At 39.3% G+C, this 19,634-nt stretch overlaps 1 protein-coding gene across 1 annotated transcript in view; it reads right to left on the bottom strand.

Annotated features, from left to right (window-relative positions):
• The window catches only part of DENND5A (DENN domain containing 5A), a 100,461-nt gene that overhangs the window by 57,458 nt on the left and 23,369 nt on the right, over window positions 1-19,634 (bottom strand). Inside the window, exons 2-3 of the mRNA XM_034995424.1 lie at window positions 2,635-2,706; window positions 1,763-1,872 (exon numbers count right to left, since the gene is read on the bottom strand). Coding sequence (XP_034851315.1) covers window positions 1,763-1,872; window positions 2,635-2,706 — 182 coding nt within the window. The remainder of the gene's footprint in view (window positions 1-1,762; window positions 1,873-2,634; window positions 2,707-19,634) is intronic.

Below are 19,634 nucleotides of genomic sequence, written 5' to 3'. Positions count from 1 at the left end.
ATCTGTCCTAAAAATCTCCCATTCTAAGACATATGAGTAAATAAAATTATAATGCAGTTATCAGGACTACCCAAAAACAAAGTGTTAGGGCAACACAGAATAGACACCCAGCCCAGGAACATCAGAAAAGGTTTCACAGATGAGGTTATATTAGAATTCATCAGGTAGAAAAGGGAAAGAGGGTATTTCAAGGACAAGAAGAAAATTCACAAAAATAAGGAGGTAAGAGAAAGCTTGGAGAATTTAGGTAGATGGTTAAGCATAACAGCATTTACTGGGAAATGATGCTAGAAATATACCTATAAACTAGACAGATACAACTTTGTACCTAAAAATAAACAAAGTTTTAGACTCTTTCAGGTCACAAAACTCTGTCATCAAGAGAACCTTCTCTTTTCATAGGAAAAAAGGGAGCATTTCACATAAAGCAAGGAGATGACATAATCAGGATAAAGATGCACTTTTTTTACTTTAACTCAGATGGGTTATATAAAGAAACCTGGATAGCTAATCAAACTGACCTAAATCAATCAGTCCCCATTTTCCAGTTCTATATAAACCTAGCTATACAAATGATCTCCTAGTGGCCTGGGGTTAACAAATAAAAGGACCTACATTATGTTATATCCATTACCTTTGGACTTGACTTCCCCAAACCTAGGTGTTTCTAGAATACAGCACGTTACAATGAAATAAGCACTGGACTAGAAGTCAAAAAACTCAAAACTAAGACTCAGTTTCCTCATCTGTGAAATGAAGATAATATAATTTACTCTGCCTACTTCACAGGGTTATTAAATGCATCAAACAAGATCATCCTCTAAAAACTTAAAGAAGCTATTAAAAATTAATACAGGTAGTACAAAGATGTGATCAAGAGCATAGCACTGGAACCAGACTATGATATAGTTCTCAAATTGCAGCTCAATTGCTTCTTAGCCATGTGACCTTGAACACATTACTTAACCTCTTGAACACGTTACTTAACCTCTTTGAATCTTAGTTCCCTCATGTATAAAATATATGTGTATCTGTGTGTGCGTGTGTGTGTTTATTTAGCATCATCTACATAAGGGGTACTGTGAAGATTAAATGAATTAATTCATGTAAAATGCTTATCATGGTGCCTAGTACAAGGTGAATACTCAATAAAGGTTAGATTATTCATAGTAGTATTCTACGTGAGATTTACGCCCCTGTCCTGGGGTGCCTGGGTGGCTCAGTCAATGAAGCGTCTGACTTTGGCTCAGGTCATGATCTCAGGGTCCTGGATTGAGCCCCAAATTGGGCTCCATGCTCAGCAGGGAGTCTGCTTCTCTCTTTCCCTCAGCCCCTCTCCCCAGCTTGTGCGCTCTCTCTCTCTCAAATTAAAAAAAAAAAAAAAAATGCTCTCCTATCTAAAATAGGATGAAACAAAATATCCATTTCTGTCATATCACCCAGATATAAACAACCAAGATTGAGAGAAAACTGCTTTAAATCAGACTCATCATGTAATCTCAGTACTATAAGCAACCAATAGCTCAGTACCTCAAAGTTCACTGAACCATTACCATGCATTTGTTCTGACAAAACAGAAACATTGTGATTTTCAGCATATTTGATATGTTGACCAAAATGCAGAATCATGAATAATATGCACACAACCCCTTCTTCAAAAGTTATTGGTAGCTGGTGGAACTGCTGCTACCAGTCTGAACTCACAATTCTACTGTAAATTAGTTTGTAAATTATTTCATACTTGCAGCTAACAAATACTAACCATTCCCACTGCATCTTGGTCAAAGGGATTCCATTCTACATTCTCAGGGTATCGGGCAAGGACCTTAGACTTGAATGTTCGTCTCAGTGGTGTCTGCTCAAAATTTTCTCCTGCAAGAAAAAGAATGAAGGAAATCATCTCTACAGAGTCCCTCAAAATCACAGCGTTACGATTGTCTGAGCTTGGTAGTCCAGCAAGGTACAGAAGTAAAGGCAAAGGGGTTAGTATGCCAACCATCTAAGAACAGGAAAGGTATCAAAGTTATTAGGTAAGTAAAGAAGCTGAAAAAGTTTAGCACGGTTAATAGTGGACATCACTAGCTATCTTTTCTTTTCTTGAAAGTGAGTTATTACTAAAATCCAATGGTTAATCTTCTTGGGAGAGTGGAGATAGCACAAGAAATGACAAAGGATTATATCCATCTTTTTTCCTGTAAACCACATTTACTTTGCTTAAAATCAACTGATATCATAGAAGCATAAATTATTTTAAATTCAGAATAAAGTATGCATTTCTATGATCTCTGAAAAAACACGAAGGGACTAAAAGATTCAAGAACATTAAAAAAGCATATTTCAGGGTAAATCTAATGAGATATTTTGTCAATTCAGAATCATTTGAAATTTCTAAAATTCTACTTTGTTTCCCCGTTCCCCCTAAAAACGTTAGAATATACTGAAATAAAGAACATTCAAGTGAAAAGAGGAAGAACCAAAGAACCCACCACCTAGACGGACACAAATATGAAAAACCTACTGGTCCAAAAAAGGCACAAGAAAGTTAGAAGGTCAAAGGTACAAAATACCACTTTGTAAAGACATGTAAACGCCACCAGAAAGGTTTGGGTGTTCTCAGTTTTGTTTTGTTTTTACCTTCAGTCGTACTGGAAATGAAAGGGCTGGCACCATCCCTGGCTTTAGAAGCCTGTATGTACTGGCATAATGCTATATGATAAATGAAATAACAGAGTATTACAATAAAGCAATAGTATTCAAACTTTTTTGACCATGACTCCAGTATGAAACAAATGTTACGTCATGAAGCAATAAATACATAAATGATGTGTACATATAAATTTGCCTAAAACAAATTTCACAAAATAATACTTACCCTTACTCTGTGTGATGCCCTTTCATAATTTCTACTCTGTATCATTAAAACCAAACTAACTAAAACTACTAACACAATTCACAGTTCGAAAAAACATTACAATACAGCATAATGACATGAAGAGCTCAACAGATATCAAATTACTATAAAGTCACTTGATACTTTATCCCAAAGTATCCTGCCCCAAATACTGCTTTTCCTAAGGAGTTAGGGAATAGGGGACAAATTAAATGTACCTAAATATTTCAAACAAATAAATTTAGTAGGAGTCATGGAAAAATATGTGGAAAACATGATCAAAAACAATTCGAATGAATCTGATATTTATTGAGTAATCATGTCATACAAGGGCCTTAGGTACTGAGGGGATAGAGACAAACAAAAGGAAGCACCTATCCTCAGGACCTTACTCTCAAATGTATAGGAAAAAAGAACATACACAAATAACCATTTCACAGGGAGGTTACTATCTGGGAGGCTCCAGATCTTTAGTCTCTGTGGTCCAACCATTCAGAGCACACTTGCACAGGATCCTGCTCACATGTTCTAGTTGATAATATAAATTCTGTTCTAACTATAGTTTTTCTGAGTTAGTTTGGAACCCAAAGGAGCTGGTGATTAAGGAAGATGCATTCTTCCAACACAGGTCTGGGATAAAAATCCTAAAGTTGCATAGTTCTTCACTCTAAATCATCCCAGAAGCATCTTAGGTTTCTAAAGAGTTTACAGTAATTCTAAGGTACTTGTTCCAGAAATTAAGAATGATTCCAGTCAGAAAGTTATCATTTATAACTAAAACATTCACTTCCACTTTCTCTCGGGTTTTGTCCATCATCATCATCAGAAGCCCACTTATTCATAATTTTCAACTTCTGACAAGACTCAACTTTCCTTCTGTTAGTAAAGCTAGTAACACAATTTCAATTCCTCTCATTTCCTGCTTCTTCCAAACTGAGTTTTCTGAAACTCTTTTCCAGCAAATTTCATCTCTCAAAATACATTTGGTAATCCTCACTAAAGAAGACTGGCAAAATTAGCAGGCAGCTGGTAACAGTGGTAGCAATAAAGCCCCTACGGCTATGTACAGTTAGTCTCAAGCTTTCAATAACACCGGCGAAGAACACACCCATGGCAAGGCTGCACTTACTGTACAAAAAAATTAAACAGCAAGCAGCCGACATAATGATCTTGTCTACAGTCTGTAAGTCTCAGAATATATATTTAAACTGTATTCAGTTCTGAGAAGATAACTATGTCTTCCTCCTAAGCTTCTTCACTTTTAGTTGTCAGTTTGCTCATTTCTTCCTTACTAGGCCAGAAAATCCCCTCACGAAAAACTACAACATATTTGAACAGAAACAGGAATCAGGGCAGTTTCCACTGTCTTTAATGAAAGCCTTTAGAGAAGGGTATTTTTTTAAGATGGTTATGAGGTGACTCCAAGACATAATGAGCATTCAAAGGATGGAACAGACCATTTTAAACAACCACTGAGAAAAGGCCAGAGGTGAAAATGATGAACTGACCTGAAGTATAGACAAAGAGGAGGGGGAGGTTATGAATCACAAGGAGAAGTGGTCTTTAGATCCTCTATCCTCCACACCACCTCTTCACCTCCCACCCCTTCTTCAAACAAGCTAAGTAAAGATTTCTTGTTAAGGAGTCAGGTTCTTGTTAAAGAGTCAGTAAAGGCACCACGGAGACTGCCAATCTTAGACATAAGTCCTTCAGTGTATTAGACTGGACCAGTATCGGGAGCATAGTATTTGCACTGCAAGGGGAAAGGGGGTGTGTAAAGCAGTATGAGAGCCCTGAGACCAAATCATGTTCATTACAGCACCCTATATAGAGTGTCAGGCAAGTCACAGAGGAAGGGGATTCACAAACCTAAGATATTTTTATTAAAACAATTCAGTCTTTCATCATTTGCTGAGGGCTAAGTTTTGAGAATAAGCAGTAGAGACTTAATGCCTCCAGAACATCTACACAGACCCACCTCATGAAACCGGTACATATGTCCTTTAAGTCTCCAATTATTTAGACCTCTGGAAATTCAAACAATATTAGGAATAAGACATTGCAACCACAACTGGCCTACTGTCCTGGAAAAAGTAATTACTTATTCACCTAACACATACAGAGTCCACAAATGTCAGCAGGTCTGGATACCAGAACTAAGGCCCATTTCTAACAGCAACTTAAAAATTAGTCAACTAGGTGTCAGTCTATCTTTGTGAATCTGTCCCTGAGGAAGTACAATTCAGATAAATCGTAACAGATTTTTTTTAAGCCTGCACACCTTACAAGGACTTCTGACAGGTTCTTTGTTTACTTGCTCTGCTTTGACCAAGCCAGAAACAAACTGACATTTGTATTGCTATTAGCCTGTTGGTACTAGCTTGATTTGAATAATCCTAAATAAGGGATGCTTACAACTGAGAAGCTTCAAAGGAACCCCTAAACTCTCTGAAATGATTTACAAAGTTTTGTATGAAAATATGTGCATTTTTCTAAAGAGAAAACACAATTTTCATCAGATTCTCAAAGGGTTCCATGACCCAAAAAAGTCAGAAGCCACAACTCCAAATGTTTCTCCAATTTGGGCAGCAAACATCTCACCACTTACAGATTAACCTAAATGGGTAGGTTTACATGCAGTCTAAAATAAAATATATGCACTATTAAATAACTGCTTTCTGGGTTAATGATGACATTATTTTCTCCTTTTTTATCATAAGAAGCCTGTAGATGCAAACTTCTCTCTCTTTACACATACACACATATGTGAATGAGTTAAAAAAGAAAAAAAATCTTATCCTCAAAACTTGTATTTGAAGTCATCTGAAACGTCATCAGAAAATGTTCACCAAGGGAAGCCTGGGTGGCTCAGTTGTTAAGCATCCAACTCTTGATTATGGTTCAGGTCGTGATCTCAGGGTTGTAAGATCCAGTCCCACATCAGGTTCCGTGCTCAGTGAGGAGACTGCTCAAGATTTTCTCTCTCTCCCTCTCTGCCCCCCTGCCCATGTGCTCACTCACAACACTCTCTCTCTCTCTCAAAATAAATAAATAAAATTACTAGACATTCGGGTGCCTGGATGGGCTCAGTTGGTTAAGCATCCAACTCTTGATTTCAGCTTAGGTCATGAACTCAGGGTTGTGAGATCAAGTCCCACACCAGGTTCTGCACTCAGTGGGGAGTCTGCTTGGGATTCTCTCTCCCCTCCCTCCCCCCCTACCCCCCACTCAGGCTCGCTCTTTTTCTCTCTCTAAAATAAACAAAATCTTAAAAAAAAAAAAGTTCACCAAAATCTCAAAGTTACACATTTATAATAGATGTATTACATCTGTGGGAAACAGTGATAGTTTTAAAATGGTAGTGCAGATAAGAAAACACATGTTCCAAAGAGCTACGTGAAAAAGACCCAATACAGTCAAATCCCCACCTGGTTTATGTTAAATTACACAAAGCTTCTCCAGAACATAGTGTTAGCTTAGATTAAAGAAAAATAAAAGTAATCATCACTTCCTAGGAAAGCGCTTATGGGACACATCTGTTATACCTCTATCTTGGATTAGATATACCAAATAAAAGTATTTCAATTTCTAAACCTATCAGTAATCAGAGTTCACATACACTTAAGAAGCTTTACATAAAATTTGAAGTTTGAAAAAAAAAAAGAGCAAGAGTTAAGGGCATTTTTATATCTGGTCTCTTAGAAGAGATGGGAAGGATAATACAAACATCTGTGAAACTACAAATGAAAAAAACTGACTTTGTCAACAGAATAATTTATATCTAGGGCACCTGGGTGGCTCAGTTGGTTAAGCATCTGCCTTTGGCTCAGGTCATGATCCCAGGGTCCTGGGACGGAGCTCCACATCAGGCTCCCTGCTCAGCAGGTAGCCTGCTTCTCCCTCTCCCTCCACCTGCTGCTCCCCCCTGCTTGTGCGCTCTGTCTCTCCCTGTCAAATGAATAAATAAAATCGAAGAAGAAAGAAGAAAGAAGAATTTATATCTAGCATGATGGCGGTTCTGCTTCCAGTCATGGAAGAGCAGCTCTATGAGACCAACTCTCTTGCAGATAACTCTGAACACTGGACAGAATATAAACAACTACCTGAAGTACTAGGGAACAAAAAGGCAAACAGATTATGACAGAAGAGAGAGGGTCAAAACTTGGAAAAAGGTAATGACACCAAGCAAGTGTCTCCTGTTACGGCTTTTGGCCATCCAAGTCCCAGTCTGTGCCATGAAAGATGGCTAAAATTCAGCCAAAAACCCACAGTCTTACTAGCTTCACAAACCAGAGGACAGACTTTAAGGCAACCACAACAGAGAAGTGAGGGAGGGAAATTCCAAAGAGAACCAAAAGAAGGTGCCTCAAACTCTGTGTATAAATTCTGCCCAAATGGCTGGCTAATCCCTAAACTATGCATGCATGGAACAGACTTCAAGCAACCAAGTTAGGGCTAAAAGAACTGAACTGAGATTTAAACTGCCATTCACTGCACGGGAACAGAGTTTAACAAAACAAACAAAATTCAATGTTCTTTAGAGGAAGGTAAAAAAAAAAAGAAGAAGAAGAAAAATCCAGTGTCTACAATGTATCATATTCAGTATCAAGGACACAACTCAACAGAATTGTTTGGCATATAAAGAAACAGGAAAACATGATCTATTCTCCAGAGAAGAGTCTATCAACAGGAACAGGAAAACATGATCTATTCTCCAGAGAAGAATCAATCAACAGAAACTGACCCTGACTTAATCCAAATATTAGGGTTAGCAGACAAAGATTTTAAAACAGCTATGATCGGGGCACTTGGCTGGCTCAGACAGTAGAGTATGTGACTCTTGATCTTGGGGCTGTGAGTTCAAGCGCCACACTGAGACTGGAGATTGCTTAAATAAATAAAACTTAAAAAGAGAGAAAGAGGGGCGCCTGGGTGGCTCAGTCGTTAAGTGTCTGCCTTCGGCTCAAGTTATGATCCCCCTGGGTGCCGGGATCGAGCCCCGCATTGGGCTCCCTGCTCCGCAGGAAGCCTGCTTCTCCCTCTCCCACTCCCCCTGCTTGTGTTCCCTCTCTCGCTGTGTCTCTCTCTGTCAAATAAAGAAATAAAATCTTTTAAAAAAAAAAAGAGAGAGAGAGAGAGAAAGAATCAGCTATGACCATAATGAATGAAAAAATAGATCTCAACAGCAAAATAGACTCTATAATTCAGAGGATGGGCTTAACAGCAGATTGGAGATGCAGAAGAGTTAGTGAATTTAAATAGATCGGTGCCTGGCTGGCTTAGTTAGTAGACTCATTATCTCAGAGTTGTGAGTTCAAGCCCCACACTGGGCACAGAGCCTACTTTTAAAAAATTATTAAAAAATAAAGATGGGGAGCCTGGGTGGCTCAGTCGTTAAGCATCTGCCTTCGGCTCAGGACATGATCTCAGGGTCCTGGGATCAAGCCCCACATCGAGCTCCCTGCTCCGCTGGAAGCCTGCTTCTCCCTCTCCCAATCCCCCTGCTTGTGTTCCCTCTCTCGCTGTGTCTCTCTCTGTCAAATAAATAAATACTTAAAAATAAAAAATAAAAAAATAAAGAGATCAACAAAAAGTATCCAATCTGAAGAACAGAGAGAAAAAAAAATTCGGGAGAGAAAGGAGAGTATGGGAGATGACCCCAGAGATCTGTGGGGCAACAAGTCTAATATATATATAATTGGAGCCCCGGAAGAAAAGGACAGCAAATGAGGTTTAAAAAACTTTTTTTTAATTGAAGAAATAATGATCAAAAATTTCCCAACTTTGGTAAAAGACATAAATTTACAGATTCAAAAAGCTCAGTGGATTCTAAGCAGGACACATACCAAGAAAATAAAAAATTGTACATCACAGTCAAACTTTTTTTTTTTCCACAGTCAAACTTTTAAAGAAAGGGAAAAAAAAGAGAAAGATTATTAAGGAGAAAATCTTGAGACAGAGAAACATGATACATTAAAGAAATGACTGAAATTACCATTGCTTTCTTACCAGAAACAACAGAGATTAGAAGACATGGAACAACACCATACAAGTACTGAAACAAACAAAACTCTGTCAACCCAGAATTCTATAAGCAGGAAAAAAAAAAAAAATCCTTCAAATATGAAGGCAGAATAAAAATATTTTCAAGTAAAACAAACTAAGATAATTAATTGCTTGCAGACCTGTACTAAACAAGTGAGAAAAGCCTATCCCAATAACTTACATGCTATATGATCCCATTTATACAACATTCTTGAAATTACTAAATTTTAGAAATGAAGAACACATTGATGGTTGCCAGACGTCAGAGATGGGGAGGAGGAGGGTTCTATAAAAGGGCAATACCCAAGAATCCTTATGGTGATGGAACTATTCTGTTTCTTGAGTGTATTAATGTCAATATCCTGGTTGTAAGATCATCCAATAGCTTTGCAAGACGTTACCACTGGGTAAAGGGTAGAGTGTCATTTCTGTATTATTTCCTACAACTGCATATGAATCTGAAATTACCTCAAAAAGTTTAATGTTTTTAAAAAGTATATTTTTTAATTTAAAAAAATTTAATGTTTTTAACAACCTGTTAAGGTTTTAAAGCAGAGGCTTCAGGCAATACAATTCAAACATCCAAAGTTATACCTTGGACCAAACTCTTCAAAGGCAGCTGAGCTATCCCTCACTCCAGGACATTAGGGTCACATCTGGGCTACCTCACACCTCACCATATCCACACCAATCCTATAGGGTCTAATTCACATTATCTACAGCCAAGAGTGATAGAATTTTCTTCCTCTGGGAATGGATACAACCAGGTTATTATGCCATCATTTGCATACTGGCATTCTGGGATGTCCTAAAATTGATCCTGCTGGTGACACTGGTGACCACTTCAGGGCCACTCATTCTATGATCAGTTTACTTCCTGCACTAAAACATGTCACTGTATTTTTCCTGTTATAAACACTCCTAAAACAGACTGCCCATCGAAATAGTATTACTATCAACTCATACTTCTATCTGGTACATGTTGAAAAATCAGCTTGTGTTTCACCAATTCACTTGCTGCCTCAGCATTTCAATCCTCCTTGTCTTTCAGATAATTTTCTGAACTCTTGAATAAATCAGAGATCATCTCCTATCATCTTTGACTGATGGGGCACAGTGTAATAAGAGAAGGGAATGCAAATTTCTAACTAAACAAAAATTAACCTTGCTACTCCTTTTAGGTGACTATTTCATTACTATCAGCAGTTTTTAAATGGGGACAGCTTTAAAAAACACAGTAAGACTAGCTGAGTTTTGGTAGCTACAGAAAACCATCTAACACTATACTCTACTCATCACTCGCCGTCACCTCTTCTTCATATGAAATTGAGGTAAGTTTATAGGTCCTGCGGCATAGAGAGGGTACCTGCTCCTTGAAGAGAGAAGCTGTACCTTCGCCCATATCACCAGCTGACGTGTGCTCTGGAGTCAGACATTCACAAATACCCAGAATGCAGGGAGTGAGCTGCCCCCGACTTTGGACACACCACAAGGCCTCTTCTATCTAAGGCACTAACCCAGAAAAGTTGCTCACCAGACTTTTCAATGAAAGCAACAGAAACCACCTGTTACCTCTTTGTTTTCCCCTTGAGATAAATCTGTTCACTTTCTTTCTCAACATATTTTGTCAGATAACATCAGATTTCGGTATATAGCCATTACTTTTATTGATGTTTTGCCTCCTGCTTGACATCTTCCAGGCTGCTCCACATCTAGTCCAACTCCTGCATCTAATACCTCTTATGTACCCAGTTTTAACAAGAATCTAGGGTTTGAGAACCTATCCAGACAGGACTGCTCCAAACAACAGCTAGGACGAGACTTTGGTAGCAAGATATCAAGTGTAGACACTGCTTCCCTTTTAGCCCAGCCAAAAACCCTGGCAGGACACACATCTGTTGAGCTAACATCTTGAACTTACATAATTTGCTCTGTTTAGTATGGGAAGCAACAAGCTGTCAAATTCATACTCTTTCAGACCGGTCTAACAAACACTGTCGTGTGAGTTGGATACACATATACTGTACTGAATTATATACAGTACATACTGTACTGAATTATTAACAGAGTAAGGACTCCCAGCGGTTATACGTGTACATAGGGACTTTTCTCTAAAAGCTAGCCCCTCCAGAAAAATGGACTTAGGCAAACCCAGTGGACTGGGATCTCCAAGAAAGAAATAGCAGAGGACAAATATGAACAATCTTCATGCTCTCCTCAATACCAAATTTTAAAATAATCAGCCTAAATTAACAGTAAGCAACTAGCCTAGAAGGCAGGAGACAGAGCTAAGGTCCTACCTTGGCTACTCGCTAGTTGTGTGACCTACACAATTTATTGAGTCTTGTGGGTCTCACTTTCCTCACCTGAAAGATTAAGAAGTAGAGGTCAAGTTGCTAATCTATAAAGGTTTTTCCAGCTTGATCATTTCATGACTTAATAACAGTTGGGCCTCAAGTCTGACCCAGCATGGAAACTGTACCTTTTAAACTGTGAGCAGCAGGGGTGCCTGGGTGGCTCAGTCGGTTAAGTATCTGCCTTTGGCTCAGGTCATGATCCCAGCATCCTGGGATGGAGCCCCGAGTCAGGGTCCCTGCTTAGCGGGGAGTCTATTGCTCCCCTGCTTGTGCTCTCGCTCTCTCTCTCATAAATAAATAAATAAAATCTTTTTAAAAAATAAAAAATAAAATAAATTGTGAGAAGGCATGCATTAGTTCTCCCTCTGCTGCCTCTCTTCCCAAAACCCCACAAAAACAACAGTAGAGGGGTGGGGGTCAGGGGAGCATAGCCACAGAATGAAAGTGAAGGTGACAGCAACAAAATTTTAGAAGCTGGAAAGCAGACGGATGAGTGGTTCCTGACAGCAGACTAAAGAAAGCTAAGATATAATATAACCTCCAAAAAGCTCAGGAACTTGTAGCATCAGGCACTTCTGGAAGTGGGGATAAAAATGGGACTAAAGGGATGCCTGGGTGGCTCAGCCGGTTAAGCGTCTGCCTTTGGCTCAGGTCATGATCCCTGGGTCCTGGGATCGAGTCCCACATCAGGCTCCTTGCTCAGCAGAGAGCCTGCTTCTCCCTCTGCCTGCCACTCCCCTGCTTGTGCTCTCTCTCTCTCTGACAAATAAAAAAATAAAATCTTTAAAAAAGGGGGGGGGGACTGAAAACACAAGGACTGGTTGAAAGTCTATTGAAGAACCAGCTGGCATCAGCTCATGAAGAGATAAATTGTTGTAGAACTATACAATGGAACATTCTTCAGCCATTAAAAGGAATGGAGTACTGTTACATGCTACAACACAAATGAACCTTGAAAACATTATGCTAAGTGAAAGAAGCCAGACACAAAAGGCTGCATATTGTATTACTCCATTTATATGAAATATCCAGAATAGGCATATTCATAGAAACAGAAAGTGGTTGCTAGGGGACTAACTGCTAATAGGTATGCAGTTTGTTTGGGATGATGGAAATGTTCTGGAACTAGATAATGGTGATCGCTCCACAACAGTGAATAAACTAAAAACCACTGAAGTGTACACTTTAAAATGGTTAATTTATGTTACATGAATTATAACTCATTTTTTTTAAATAAAAGAACCAGCTAGACCCCACCCCACCCCAGACTCTCCCCACTCTGTGCAGCCTCCAACATACCAGAAGAAAACTGGTAGTTTATTCTTTACAAGGGATAAATAAAAGAATGAGTGAGGTGGGTGAAATAGGTGACAGTGGTCAAAAGGTACAAACTTCCAGTTATAAAATAAGTTAGACCTGGGGATGTCATGTACAGCATGGTGACTACAGTTAACAATATTGTATATGTGAAAGTTGCTAAGAGGGTAGATCTTAAAAGGTCTCATCACAAGAAAAAAAATTGAAACTATGTGGTGATGGATGTTAACCAAAATTACTGTGATCATCATTTGCAATATATATACATATATCAAATCATGTTGTACACCTAAAACTAATACCATATTATATGTCAATTATATCTCAATTGAAAAATAAAATTTTTAAAAAGAATGGGTATATCTATACTTGGGATTATAGCTGAGGTATCAAGCATCAACAGCTGGGAAACCACAGGCACAGCTGAGAGCAAGGGTATCATTCTAAAAACAGAAAAACAAAAATTTTACATACTGAATGTTGAGATTCCCCAGTGCTCTTCCACTACTTGGCTCTCACAAAGTTGGCAGGTAGGATTATGCCCTTGAGGCAGAGATTTAGAGGAATGTTTTCTATGAATCTGACCAGCCCAAGAAAAAAGACCTAGAGACCTTCATACTCCAGGGAAGAAACCATATAGCCAGTGACACTCTCAGAAACCAATCCCTCTCCCCATGAACATCAAGCTTCCAATCTGCTTCTTGATGCATTATTCTTAAGTGTAAATGGACAGCCAGAGATCATGAGACACTTGGGAAAAGGCTCTAAGATTAGTGAAAGACACCTCTTGCCAGTCAATGCAACTTTGAGGAAACAGAAAATGATGCAGAAAAAAGAAAGCTTCAAAAAGTACTATCCTAGGGCCTAGAAGCAACAACACCCCAGAGACAGCCTAGCTAGCACCCAGATCTTGGTTTCTAATGCCATTCACCAATAAAAAGAACCAGGACTGCTTAAAGAAATGGCTCGTTCTTTAACTGGAAGAGGGCATACATAGGAGGAGCCTGGAGCATTTTGCAATGCCAAAAAGTAAGGAAATACTCAAAAACCCATGATGACAGGGGCACATCAAAGAGACACGGGGGCCAACTAAAAGATCTCCCAATGGCCAAAGCTAGAATAATTAGAACAAAATAAAAACATTGAATTCTAATCCAAAGTTAAAAATAAATATCCATGAGTCCATATTAATATAAATAAATGATTAAATAAATAGGGTGAGAATAGACAAATTTCCTGTGCTGAAGAACACCAAATACAGACACTAGGCTCTCAAAGAGGTTGAAAATAACTCCCTGCCCCTTAAGTATGGGCTGCTCATAGGAAAAAAGAGTAACTTTATATTGGAAAAATCTGACAAACACTACCAGATTAACATCAACAGTGATGTCATGTTAATAATATGCATGTATTCTTTTTTTTTTAAGATTTATTTATTTGAGCGAGAGAGAGAAAGGGAGTGGTGGAGGAGGGGAGTGAAGAGGAGAAGGAGAGAGAATCTCAAGCAGACTCCCTGCTGAGCGTGGAGCCCAAAGTGAAGCTCAATATCACGACCCTGAGATCATGACCTGAGCCGAAATCAAGAGTTGGATGCTTACCTGACTGAACCACCAAGGCACCCCAATATGCATGTATTTTTAATATAATATGATGAGAATGGCATTTACCTCTGTAGTCTTCCTTTTGGAAAAAACTACTCTAAAATAAGAAGTTTACTGAAAAGGTTTTAAAAATTATATCCCATTTAAATAAAATGTCCAGAATAAGAAAGTCCACAGAGACAAGTACATTTGTGGCTGCCTGCAATGGAGAGATATGGAGTCACTTTATGGTATGTAAGCTTCATCACAATAAAACTGTTTAAAATTAAAAGACAAACAACAACGAGCTTGTGGAAATTAAAAAGCTGCTCTGCCAAAACTAGAGATTAACCAGGAAAGATGTACATATGGGATTCAGGAAACTGGATCCATCACAAGAGAGCAGCAAAGGATAACTCCAAGATAAAGTAAAGGGACATCCCAAGGTGTTCACTGTGCAATAAGCTTAACAAGCCAAGACATCAAACAACCCAGGCTGATGGAGCTACAGCAAGAATCCGCAGCTTATATCAGATTCTCAAAGAGATTTACGAACCCAAAACTTGCATAAACCACTGCTTTAATGGTATCCATATTAAGTCCCACCCAAAGGACAAATTACAAGACTCGTATTTAAACACACACACACACACACACACACACACGAAAATTTCAGATGATGCAAATCTCAAAGAGAAGAAATGTAGAGAGTAATGAAGCAGATTAACACAGTTTTCCTGATTGGATATCATCAGGTAGGAATAAAAAAAAAAAAAGGAAAGGAAATAGAGACACAGTTAAAGTACTTTAAAAGCCTAGAGAATGTAACTCTGATGAAACTTAATACTGGGGCGCCTGGGTGGCTCAGTCGTTAAGCATCTGCCTTCGGCTCAGGTCATGATCCCAGGGTCCTGGATTGAGCCCCACTTCGGGCTCCCTGTTCAGCGGGGAGTCTGCTTCTCCCTCTCCCTCAGCACCTCTCTGCTGCTCATGCTCTCTATCACACGCTCTCTAATAAATAAATAAAATCTTTATAAAAAAAAGAAACTTAATACCTTATTCTGCAGAGCTTATGAAATACTGAAGATAGTGGTTTTTATACCCTACCTCAAAAAATAAGATTACATATAAGAAAAATTGCACAAAAAAATTTAAATCAGAACATTAAAAGAAGCAAAGAAATAGATGTTCTTGGGGTGCCTGGCTGGCTTGATTGGCAGAGCATGTAACTCTTGGTCTCAGGGTCTTAAATTCGAGCCCCAAATTGGGCATGGAGCCTACTTAAAATAAAAAAAGAAAATATATTTTTTAAAGATTTTATTTATTTATTTGTCAGAGAGAGAGAGAGTGAAACAGAGCACAAGCAGGGGGAGGGGCAGGCAGAAGAAGCAGCAGCCTCCCCTCTGAGCAGGGAGCCCGATGTGGGACTCGATCCCAGGACCCTGGGATTATGACCTGAGCTAAAGGCAGATGCTTAACCGACTGCGCCACCCAGGTGTCCCAAGAAAAAAAATTTTTTTTAAATCCGAGAGAGAGAGAGAGAGAGAGAGAGAGAGAGAGAGCACAAGCTGGGGGAGCGGCAGGCAGAGGGAGAAGCAGGCTCCCCGCTGAGTAAGGAGCCCAATGCAGGACTCTATCCCAGGACCTTAGGATCATGACCTGAGCTGAAGACAGATGCTCAACTGGTTGAGCCACCCAGGCATCCCCCAAGAAAAAAAATTTTTTTTTAAAGATTTCATTTATTTATTTGACAGAGAGACACAGCGAGAGAGGGAACACAAGCAGGGGGAATGGGAGAGGGAGAAGCAGGCTTCCCGCCAAGCAGGGAGCCCGATGCGGGGCCCGATCCCAGGACCCTGGGATCACAACCTGAGCCGAAGGCAGACGCCCAATGACTGAGCCACCCAGGCGCACCCAAGAAAATATTTTTTAAAAAAGAAAAGAATAGATGTTCTTATACACCTATGGCAATAACTTTCTTATAAATTACAAAGAATGATAGCTTACTTGAAATATATGATATTTTAACTAATTTAACTCAAAAAAATTATAAAAAGGAATACACAAAATATTAAATGTGGTTATATGACTTCTGGAAAGTGGAAGTATGGGTGATTGCTATTTTTTTCTTTATACTTTTCTGTATTTTCTGAACTTCCTACTATGACCATGTACAATCTCTATGATAAAGTGATTGCACTAAAGAATATATATAAATAATTTAATAGTGCATTTCTCCTGGCTGATGAAGAAGATACTTTTTAACTGATTTAGAATACTAACCTAATTCCTAATTTCTGTACTGCAACTACTGTGCACATTTCCTCCTCTCTGTATTATATGAAATGAGAAACCTTTAATGCAAAAGAAAAAAAATATATGTATGTACCACTTGGAATCCACGGAAACCACTTTCACATATATTATTTCATGAAGCTTCATCACAACCCTAAGAGAGATTTTACAGATAAGGAAACTGGCTCAGAGATAATCATTCAATGAGTAGGACACAAAATGGGATTAGAAACCCCTCCAGACACCGAGTGGATGTCTCTCAGAACATTAGAATTTAGAGCAGTCAAGAAGTACAAGTTTGGTGTAAGGAAAGGAATATTCTACGGGTAAGTAATCTTCATCAAAAAGTCTAAAAAGCCATAAAACCACAAATTTTCTACTGTAATACAGAGTAGTATTCTCAACCCACAGCTCATGAGAGGGTTCCTCCCTAACTAAAGGCAACACAACCCAAAATCCCCTGGATCCTTTCAGTGCACCCAGCGACACCATTCTCCAAGCTGCCCTACCCGCTAGCAGTTAGGACCCTCTAGCACAGGGCCCCTCAGAGCCTCCTGCAGCTGGGATGGAAGAGAAACAAATGAGGCTAAAATGGTGAGTGGTGGAGGTTGGAGAAGGGAGGAGACAACCTGCCAGTAAGTGAGCTTAGTAAGAGCAGACATGAGGCTAAGGTCTTCTATCAATCCTTGGAAGAAAACCAAGACTTAAAGCCACCACTGTTGCCAGAGCTTTAGGTGAAAGCTTCTTAGAAAGAGCCAGAGGAGCAACTGCTATGTCCGTTCTTTCTCTCCACCTTTCTCAACCTCAGTTCTTGCTCTCCTCCAGTATCTTCTGTATTTCTCATGCTCTCTTGTCTGGACACACTCTGAAAACTAATCAGTTCCATTAACATCAACAACCCTACAAACGCTGACCCTCCTTTTCCTGGAAAAACATTAGGTCTACTAAATGCTAAACTGAGGACCCTGGCAGAATGACTAACAGGGTAGCAATTGTCCTGCAAATGAGTTACTTAGGAGGCAACAGGGGCAGCTACCAGCCGTAAAGCTGTTACAGTCAAATACCATCATCTCTCCATTCCCCCACTATTCTTTGGTCATACAGCCTACCTGACACGTCCTTGTTGTTTTATTTGTTCCCCCTAGCCTCCATTACTATCCTCTGAATCGCATATTTCTAGTCAAACAGGATGACTCGATAGTGCCTCAACATGCCCAAGAGTTCCTTGTTGATCTACCTTTTACCCATCCCCATTCACATCCTCTAGATCTAAGTCCTTCCTGTCCTTCCTGTCCTTCAAGACTTTGTTCAAATGTCACCTTTATTATGCAGCTTTCCCTAATCACTGCCAACATACGTGACTGTTCTCCTGATCTGGTAGCATGTACTCTCTGACAGAACTAAATGGCAGTACTATACTAAACTGTGACTTCACTAAAGGCAAGATTTACAGTTAATTCATTTCCATCCTTCCACCTGCTTTCAATGAAAGCTCAATTCTTGTGAAGAGAACAAAAATTATTCTTTTTCTCCAGACTGTTAATACGCCTTAAAACTTTGGTATGGGAGTCAGAGAATTAAACATTGAAAAGGTTCCAACCCACAAAGTGACACCTTTGACACAAGCTCAACCAAACTAGCATGACATCATAAAAGCTGTAAAAAAAAAAATCCTTTAATCTGCTGCTAAATCCACTAAAATTCCACCTAAAAGGCACCAGAAAAAAAACAGCAACCACTAAAATAGCACTTCAATAGCATTCAAAAAAAAAAAAGCAATTTGGGGGCACCTGGTTGGCTCAGTTGGCTAAGCGTCTGCCTTCGGCTAAAGGTCATGATCCCAGGGTCCTGGGATCAAGTCCCCCATCAGGCTCCTTGCTCAGCAGGGAGTCTGCTTCTCCCTCTGCCTGATGCTCCCCCTGCTTGTGCTCTCTCTCTCTCTCTGATAAATAAGTAAATAAATAAGGCACTTTCTCATAGTAGAGCTATTTACACTACAAGAAAAAGAAAAGCAAATATATAACAAAACAATAGTTTGGTACATCAACACAATGGAATATAATCTAACCATTAAAGCAATACACACAGAAAAAAAAAATGAGAAACATTTATTAATTATAGTTAAGAAATCTAGATACAGAGGCGCCTATATGGCTCAGTCAGTTAGTTGAGCACCTGACTCTTGATTTCAGCTTGGGTCATGATCTCAGGGTCTTGGGATGGAGCCCTGGGTTGGGCTCCCAACTCAGTAGGGAGCCTGCTTGAGGATTTGCTCTCTCCCTCTGTCCCTCCCCCTCCCTCGTGCATGCATGCACGGGCGCTCTCTCTCTCTCAAATAAATAAAATCTTAAAATAATAATAATAATAATGGGGCGCCTGGGTGGCTCAGTCGTTAAGCGTCTGCCTTCAGCTCAGGTCATGATCCCAGGGTCCTGGGATCGAGCCCCACATCGGGCTCCCTGCTCCGCGGGAGGCCTGCTTCTCCCTTTCCCACTCCCCCTGCTTGTGTTCCCTCTCTCGCTGTCTCTCTCTCTGTCAAATAAATAAATAAAATCTTTAAAAAAATAATAAGAACTCTAGATACAAACAAGGTTGATAAAATTTTTTAGAGACAATGGCTCCCACCTAGAGATTGATAAAGGAAATAGTAAGGATAGGATAGGGGTGTCATTTTTAATATTTCAAAAAGCTGTATTGAAATTATGTGAAAATATTACTAAAAGGTCAAATTTCTTTGCCTTTGGCTGGAAGTATATTAATCTCAAGTTATACTTCTAATTAGTGTAAGGCAATCAGAAGTTATAACCACCAATGATATATCTTTAAGAATTTTTAGAAACCTAATTATAATTTTATTAATGCAGAGGTGTTTTTGAAGGACAAAAGCTTCTAACTTTTTTTAAAGATTTATTTATTTGAGAGAGGGAGTGAGAACAGGGGGTGGGGCCAGGGAGGGGCAGAGGGGGACAGAGTCTTAAGGAGACTCCCCACTGAGCACAGAGGCCAGATTGGGGACCTGAGCCAAAACCAAGAGTCCAAAGGTTAACCCACAGTGCTACCCAGGTACCCCTAACTTTTTATTATGAAAAGTACAATGAATTACCATGTATCCATCACCCAGTTTCAATAATTATCAATGCATGTCCAATC

Source organism: Mirounga leonina, unplaced genomic scaffold (genome assembly GCF_011800145.1).
Source record: "Mirounga leonina isolate KUSES-001 unplaced genomic scaffold, KU_Mleo_1.0 Mir_92, whole genome shotgun sequence".
In the NCBI taxonomy this organism is placed as follows: Eukaryota; Metazoa; Chordata; class Mammalia; order Carnivora; family Phocidae; genus Mirounga; species Mirounga leonina.
The sequence above is the reverse complement of the archived record's forward strand: the minus strand, read 5'-3'. Positions and strand labels throughout refer to the sequence as shown.